The 8,867-nt window shown below is 42.3% G+C and overlaps 1 protein-coding gene across 1 annotated transcript in view; it reads left to right on the top strand.

The window, feature by feature from the left end:
- Window positions 1-3,976: 3,976 nt before the first annotated feature.
- Window positions 3,977-8,867, top strand: part of LOC105818089 (chromosome unknown open reading frame, human C16orf87) — a 36,933-nt gene continuing 32,042 nt past the window's right edge. The window contains exon 1 of the mRNA XM_012653966.1: window positions 3,977-4,171. Coding sequence (XP_012509420.1) covers window positions 4,106-4,171 — 66 coding nt within the window. The 5' untranslated portion in view covers window positions 3,977-4,105. The remainder of the gene's footprint in view (window positions 4,172-8,867) is intronic.

The raw sequence follows: 8,867 nt of genomic DNA, 5'->3' as shown, positions 1-8,867 counted from the left end.
CATTGTGATGATTCTCTCTCCATTGCCTTGGAAAAGTAGGAACTAAAGCTTTAAATTTAGGAGCTATATTTAATTTTCTAGAAAAAGAAGAAATTTTATACATGTAAAGACTTGCCAAGTATCCCAGTGTTCTCATTCTCCTTTCCCAGAAAAGAAAGAAAAGCCTTAAAAGGCTCCTTGGTAGAAACTATTTTGAGTGTCAGAATAAAGAAAGGAGTGGAGATGAGAGGGCTGCTACACCTTATTTCCCCAAAGTCTCCCTGAGGTCGCTTGGGTCCTAATTGCAAGAGAGAGTAAAAAGTGGCGTTGAGTAGCCGTTTTAGTTCATCAGGTAATTAATACCAATTATTAAAGAAGCTCCAGCCTGGTGTCGTTGCATATTGTGAGACCGGAACACTTACAGCCACTTTGACAGTGTGCATGAAAGACCTTGAGCAAAGCTAGCACTAGCATCAAGAGCTAGGGAAACGCCGACCATTCCAGGACCCGTCGTCTGTTTGTTGGATTCTCTTTACCTCTTTCTGTTGGTGCTGCAGCCACAATATTCTTTTTTAACTTCCCTTTACCTTGGCTAATTTGCCCATGCTGTTCTGTCTAAATATTTGCTACCCCTCTTCACCTCATTAACTGTACCCATCATGCAAATTTCCTCAAGGAAATCTTCCCTAATTCCCCCATCCCACCCCAGGTCAGGGCCCTCCCTGTCTTAGAGCCCCAGTATGGTTCCTTCATAATTCTGATCACAGTAATTATGTATTTATTTATGTGATAATATTTGCATATCTGTCTTCTCCACTAGATTATAAGATTTACAACCGCAGGACTTTGTCTTTTTGCTCACAAGATCCTACCCCCATCAAGAGCACGAGGTCCAGCACATAGTATGTACCTAGTAAATATTTGTTAAATGAACGAGTAAGTGTAAAGGCAAATTTCATTCACTTTATAGAAAACTTTGTTTCAGCATCAGTGTAAGTGAGGAATATGTGTGATAGCAAATAATTGAAAATTTAATGAACAATGACTTAAACAAGTAGGTTTTGTTTCCTATAGTTTATGGAAATTTTCGGACATACAAAATACTTTAAATTTATAGTGAACACCTATATGCTCACTGATTATACCACTGACATTTTGCTATACTTGCTCTGTCCATGTAGCCATACCTCCATCTATCAATCCATCTTATTTTGTCTGATGCATTTCAATGTAAAATGTGCATTAGCATATTTCACCCTAAATACTTAAGCTTACATAACATTACATAAGTTCGATATTTGCGTAAGGTCTTGTTTGAGGTAAATTTAATTCCGTAAAATGGCCAAATCTTAAGTGTACCATTCAGTAAGTTTTGACAGATGCAAACACTTGTATAACACAAACCCCTACTAAGATATAGACTATCGCCATCAACCCGGAAAGTTCCCTCATACCTCTTTTCAGTTTATTCCCATCTTTACCCCCAGAGGCAAACACTGCTCTGATTTTTTTCTACCATAGGATTTTACCATTTCTACCATAGTTTTGCTTGTTCTAGAACTACACATAAGTGGAATCATACAATATATACTCTTTGTGTAAGACTTCTTTTACTAAGCATGCCTTTGAGATTCACCCATTTTGTTGTGTGTATCTGTAATTCATTTCTTTTTAAAGCTGGTTAGTATTCCATTGAATGACTGTGCCACAAATTGTTGTCTCTATACCTGTTTGATAGACATTTGTTGGGTTCCCTCCCCACCGTTTAGGCCAGTTATGAATAAAGCTGTTATGAATTATTCTTATACAAGTCTTTTTGTGGACATATGTTTTCATTTCTCTTGGATAAATACCTAGGATTGGAAATACTGGGTCATAGGCTATCCGTGTATTTAGTTTTCTCAGACCTTCTTCCAAATTAATTGCACCAATTTATACCCCCTCCAGCAATGTGAGTTCCAGTTTCTTTACAGTATCACTAACATTTGATGTTATTAGTCTTTTTAATTATATCCACTCTGATGGGTGTGGAGGTGACTCTTATTTTGAGTTATTTCTCTGTCCCCTTACGTGATAAGGAATACACAGGGAAGCAGGCCAGGACTGGGGCAGCTACTCAACAATGCTGCCAGGGGACTCAGGCACTTTCTAGCTTTCTCTTCGTCCTCCTTATTGGCCATAATCCCATGCCTGGCACCCTCTAAAATGGCTTTCAGTGATGCTTGCCTCTTGGTATTCTTGTCATTCCGAAATCCCTTCCTTTCTGTGTGGGCTGGACTTAGTGACTTTAGTGATGTGCTTCTAATAGAATGCAGCAGAAATGAAGGGATGCCACTTCTGATGTTATTAGGTCATGAAAAGACTGTGGCGGCTGGGCACGGTGGATCACACCTGTGATCCTAGCACTCTGGGAGGCCAAGGTTGGAGGATCGCTTGAGGTCAGGAGTTTAAGATCAGCCTGAGCAAGAACAAGACCCTGTCTCTACAAAACAGAGAAAAATTAGCCAGGCATGGTGGTGCTCACCTGTAGTCCAAGCTACTTGGGAGGCTGAGGCAGGAGAATTGCTTGAGCCCAGGAGTGTGAGGTTGCTGTGAGCTAGGCTGACGCCACGGCACTCACTCTAGCCAGGGCAACAAAGCAAGACTCTGTCTCAAATTAAAAAAAAAATCCCCTCAAGTTTTGCTAATGTTATGACCTGTACATTTTTTCAATTCCATCTCTATCCTTCCCCACTATCATTCCTCTCCCCCTGCCTCAGGTCTGATACCAATTGCTGGACCAATCATTCTCAATTTTAAATCTAATCCTATCTTACCTCCCAATATAAAACCTCATTGCCCCGTTATCCTCAGGATGAATTCCAAACTCCTTCCAGCCCCTCCAGCCTTAACTCTCTGCCTCATACTCAGTGTACTCACAACACCAAACTGCTGACCTCCTTGTCTTTGCTCATATTGCCCCATCTGAATGAAAAATAAGTTTCCCTCTTACCATTGCCTTCCAGTTCCCTTTCCAGTTTAATACATCTGCAAGAATAAATACATTCATATTATTTTTGCACAAATAGTAACATTTTAAATAAGATATCTTGTTTTTTCAGTTAACATTGTATTTTCTAGATTATATCCCTATAAATCAATCTCATTCTTTTGAAGAGCTGCAGTGATACTCTGTTGTATGCATACCTTAATTTGCTCAAGCAGTTTGTTGATTATTTCTGAAACTCTGCAGTGCTAACAAGCAGTGCAGCACAAAGTGCAACATTTTTGCACAAATGGATTTGAACTCAGGTGCAGAATATAATTTCAAATTCCTCGAAGTGGGATTGCTAGGTCAAAGTCTAGATGGACTTCGAGTCAACTGATTTACTCTTCCCCTCCACAGCCCAACTCCGCCGTACTGCTAGGCCATTTATGCGACTAGACCGCACGTCTTTGAGAGCAGGCACCTGGGAGTTTTCACGTTAGTCTGACAGAATTGGCCCTCGAAATATTTGAGTTAACTAATTATATATACCGCAGCGCCGAGTCCAGGGCTTGGCATGTAGCAGACTCATCAAATGTCTATTATAATTCCCCGATGATTAGCCTGCTAACATTTACTGAAGTTTATTGAACGGTAGTTCCTGTGCTAAGCCCTTAACTGTCCTCCTAGTTCACCCTCAAGTACTCCATCGGCCGGGGGGGAGTGTCTATCGCTACGGCCCGCCCTACCTGTGCCCTCGTTGGTTGAGTTCGACGCCCGTTCACGCCTAGTCCCGCCCCCGCCACGCCCCCGCCGTCCTCCGGGCCGGGAGAGGGCGTGGCCGCTGCCACGCCAGGTGGGCCAGGCCGTCTCCTCTCCGGAGACTCGGCGAGCTCGAGGGCCGGCGGCGTGTGAGGCGCGGGCCGCCGTGGAAGCTGGCGCCGCGATCTCGAGCAGCCGGCGCCAGAGGCCCGCGGCTCGCCGCCGACCCGCGCCGCGCCCCGCCCCCTCGGCACGCAGGCCCCGCGCGAGCTCGCGTATGCGCGCTCGTGCCCGCCGGAGCCTCGGTTCGGCCTGCGGGGACGGGGCGGGCGGAGGCCGGGCGGCTGGGGTACGAGGGAGGGGCCGCAGCCGCCGCCGTCGCTGCCCAGGGCGAGGAGCATGTCTGCAACTCGAGCCAAGAAAGTGAAGATGGCCACCAAATCGTGCCCCGAGTGCGACCAACAGGTGGGCGCCGGGGGCGGGCGCGCGGGCGGGCGGCCGTTGCGGGGCGGCGGTTGGCTGTGGAGAGGCCGCCTCGCCGGGGTCCCGGCGGCCGAGCGATTGCCGGGGAAGCCGGGGCCGCAGCCGGCCGGTCCCACCTGGCGGCGGCCAGACAGGCGAGTCCCTGGGTCCTGTGGCTCGGCCGCGTGGACGGGGCGTCCGTCGGGACCGTCCGGAGTCGCCTCCCGGGCTCCGGGTGACAGCGGTGGGAGCCTGGGGGCCGCAGCGCAAGCGGACAAGCACGGCGCCTTCTCGCCCCCGTCGGCCCCGGCGAGAATGCCCGGTGCCCGACTCCGAGTCCAGGCCCCTGGCTGGGAAAGCCCCTCCTGCCACGCAGGGTCGCTTTGTTCCCATTTGAGATGTGCACGGTGGATTCCCCCCGAAACTGTCCCCCTACGACCTGGGCGGACGCTCACTTGTGGCAGAAAGGGCCGCAGCGTAATGATTTAAAGTTTCCGTGAATTTGGTGATTTCCCCCCCAGATGTGTTTATTGTGTTTTTGATGTTGTATAATCGCCAATCCCGTCTTTACATTGCTTTTAATGGATCACGATTGAATAAGGTCCCCATTGAAGCCCTTCCCTTCTGGGTGTTCCTTCCTCCCCCACACCTCGCGGTATCCACTGCTATAAATTTGGCCTGTCTCTTCTAGATCTTTTAGAAATACGTATGTTGTTTCGTGAATTCGAAACGTGTATTTTGTACACTGAGTTCACAGTGTAATAGTTGTAATTTAAAACATCTTTTAGTGTTTTCCTACGTTTAAGCGTGTCGCATTCTTTACTAGAATAATAGATGTTCCTTTAAGCCTTACAGTCTAATGAGTTAAAACTCCCTCGATTAAAACCATTCGGAAGGCCCCCATTTCATGCCAACATGCAGATCTGGGTGTGTTTTCAATCCTTTTCCATCGAGTGAGTTTTTTTAAAATGACTACCTCTCTCCGCCCTCTTTCCTTTCTTTCTAAAATCAAGAGTAATTTGAAATGGCTGGAGACTTTTTAAATAAGCTGATTTTACTGTATTCTTTAAGGAGAAATCTTGTGGGTTGATCAAATCTTGTAACAGAAAACATATTACATGTTTTATTCAGTGTCATTTATGGGCAGTGGTAAAAATGCTGATCAGAGAATGGTTGGGCAAGAATATACTTTATTGAGCTATACCAGTATGCAGTATAAAAACAATTTAGTCATCTTTTCCTAAGAGTTTCTTTTTTTACCATTAAACTAAATCTGTTCAATTTTGACAAAATTGGACTTTGTGATGTAAAATCTTTGCAGGAGACTACTTCAGTGTTTAAATTATTTCCACTTATTCCAGTTAATTATGTAGAAGTATAAGGTTTACATGGTATGCATTACACATTCTAGTGTCTGTAGGGCTCCAGTCATTGCAAATCCCAACCTTGTTCTAATTGGCATAAAGCACCCTTTTGGAAAAAATAACCGGTTTTTAATATCCTGGTTAAAGAAGGAGCAAAGGATATTAAACTTGTAGGAGTTCCTGAAACTGTTCAACAAAACATGATCAGCGTTTTACTTGGAAAGATCACATTACTTTTGTCATACCACCACCCTCCCCATATATATATGTTTTTCTGTATGAAGGCTGTATCTCTGTCTGCTGTGGCTGCCATAACAAAATACCATAGTCTAGGTGGCTTAAACAACAAATTTGATTTCTCTCAGTTCTGGAGGCTGGAAGTCCAACACCAGGGTGCCGACATGATTGCTTCTGGTGAGGGCTCTCTTCCTGGCTTGCATATGGGTGTCTTCTCCGTGTACTCACATGGAAAAGAGAAGATCAGGCTCTCTCCTGTCTCTTGTAAGGTCATGAATCCTGTCATGAGGATTCACCCTCATGGCTTATCTAAACTTAACACATTGACTGCCACACTGGAAAAAAAAATATTCCCTTGGGCCCATGGTGTTTTATTACAAAAATAGAATAAAAACTTCAAAACCAAAATGATCCTTTCTAATTTCATGAAAAATGTGTTTTTTTTATTGTTTTCTGTGTTTGAGTTATATGTCATTAAATTGTGAATATTAATTGTAACAGTAAGAACATCAACAAGTAAGATTTTCACAAACCAACTGCAGTTACATATGCTTCACTAGGCCCCAGGCTCAAAACTGGCAAGAGTTAAATACAACTCACATGACAGTTAATGTGTTTATCTCTCAAAGGCCCTATCTCCAAATACCCTCACATTGAGAATTAAGGCTTCAATATATGAATTTTGGGGGGACACTATTCAGTCCATAGCAAGCTAGTTACATGATTTAATATGTTGGTGTGTTTTGTTCTTTATTCTAAATACTTAGAATATAACGTACATATGGACTAATTAAAACTTTTGGGCCGGGCGCAGTGGCTCATGCCTGTAATCTTAGCTCTCTGGGAGACTGAGGCGGGCGGATTGTTTGAGCTCAGGAGTTCGAGACCAGCCTGGGCAAGAGCGAGACCCCGTCTCTACTAAAAAAAAAAAATAGAAAGAAATTAATTGGACAACTAAAAATATATAGAAAAAATTAGCCGGGCATGGTGGCGCATGCCTGTAGTCCCAGCTACTCGGGAGGCTGAGGCAGGAGGATCACTTGAGCCCAGGAATTTGAGGTTGCTGTGAGCTAGGATGACGCCACGGCACTCACTCTAGCCGGGGCAACACAGTAAGACTCTGTCCCAAAAAAAAAAAACAAACAAACTTTTGATGATTCTTAAAAGTGATTTTTCTTTTATTAGAAGTAACTGAACTGAAGAAAATAATAGGTTAATTTTAGCTTTCTGATTATTTAAAAGTACAAGCTTCTTTTAGTTATAAAATAGAAAATAACTGCAGTCCAGAAAGCCATTTTCTAAACAACATTAGAATACTGCTATGATTCTAAATTGCCTAAAGAACATTAAGTTAGAATTTAGGTATAATTTATAAACATAAACATAAATATAAAATTCTTAAAGTTTGATTTCCCCAATTAACTAGATTTACATATGCTCTGTGTGTGTGTGTGTGTGTGTGTGTGTGTCTGTGTAAATTTAAAAACAGGTACAGACATTAGCAAACAAAGCTGGGAGATTTTCAGCTGCTTTATAACATCTCATTTTTAGGCCTCCACTGTAAATATAGTTCAGAAACATCTAAACCTTAGTGCTTTTCATTTTAAGGAGTTTCACATCCATTAATCACTCAAAATTACTGAGCCGTTTTGTGTGCAGTAGTATTTAAGATTCTTGTCAGTTTTCTAGCATCTTTTGTGTATGTTTCTGTTTTTGCCTTCGTTTTTTAAAAATAGAGCAGCTTTTTTTTTCACTTACAGGAAATTTTATGTGACATACAGCAAACATGTCTGCTATAGATAACTTTGGTTCTCTTAGCAGTAAAGATTATAAATGAGTTCTCTGTAATGTGGTTATTTTAGAGCTTTTTTAAAATCAGTGAAACACTATAGGACCAGGAGTTGGTTTTTTTTTATAACCTTTTTTACAAACATACAAACAACCTAAATAGCCCTTTCAAAGAGGGAATTGATGCACAATAAACCATGACTAAACAGTACTTTGAATATTTTCTTTCTATTTAAAAATCCTGAAAATGTGGCATTAAAACTTTTATAACTACTATTTTTAGTATTATCAACTGAAATTTAAAGTTTAGTGTGTTTAAAATCCAAATTATTCTGTAATTGAGATTAATTACTGAGGTTGTCCAACCTATTTCATAATTCTTTTTACAAGATCTGGTTTGTGATGGTAGTTAATTGGCTCCCCGCCTCCCCCCCCCCGCCCCCCGCCAGGGTGGGGTTGAGAGGAAGGGACTTTTCATTTTAAATAGAACTAAAGAATGAATTGGCTCAGGCACATGGAGGTTTCTTAAGCATAGAACACTTTCATTAAGGGACAGAAGTCAACCTGTGAATTGCGTTAGTCAGTGTTTGTATATTCTGGGTCCCAAAGCCAAACGTCGTACATTTCTCATCTAACTACAGCACTCTGTTAATTCTGGATATGGGGTGATACGATTTTCTTGTGGATAAGACAGAGCCCTAAGTTCAAATTTATTGAATTTCAGTAGCTGTAAGAAGATGCTTACTAATTAGCAAAGGAGCTGTTGAATAAGAACATCGTGCTTCTGTGTATTTTTGATAGCATTTATTTAAAACAATTTGCATTACTATGGATGCCCTTAGTGATATGTTTAGGTATAAAGGAAATGAGTCAGTGCCTTTGAGCTTGGTTTCTGTGAAGATACGAAATTTTTTTAAATGACAGACATCTATTGTGGGCAGATTTTACACTATTAAAAAATATAGCATTACATTTTCATGATTTGAAGAGATTTCATCAGAAAGCTGTTAGACATACTTGGAGTTTGATTATTTTTATAGGATCCATTGTTATTTCTCCTAAATACAAGCTAGAGATTCTTTTTTTTTTCTTTCAGCATATTATGGGGGTACAGATGTTTAGGTTATGTATGTTGCCCTTCCCCCCGCCCCCTGCTAGAGATTCTTTGTTCAGTGTTTTTTTTTTGTTTTTTTCTGAGACAGAGTCTCACTCTGTTGCCCGGGCTAGAGTGAGTGCCGTGGCGTCATCCTAGCTCACAGCAACCTCAAACTCCTGGGCTCAAGCGATCCTCCTGCCTCAGCCTCCTGAGT

Source organism: Propithecus coquereli, unplaced genomic scaffold, assembly GCF_000956105.1.
Source record: "Propithecus coquereli isolate 6110/MARCELLA unplaced genomic scaffold, Pcoq_1.0 Scaffold436, whole genome shotgun sequence".
NCBI lineage: Eukaryota > Metazoa > Chordata > Mammalia > Primates > Indriidae > Propithecus > Propithecus coquereli.
The sequence above is the reverse complement of the archived record's forward strand: the minus strand, read 5'-3'. Positions and strand labels throughout refer to the sequence as shown.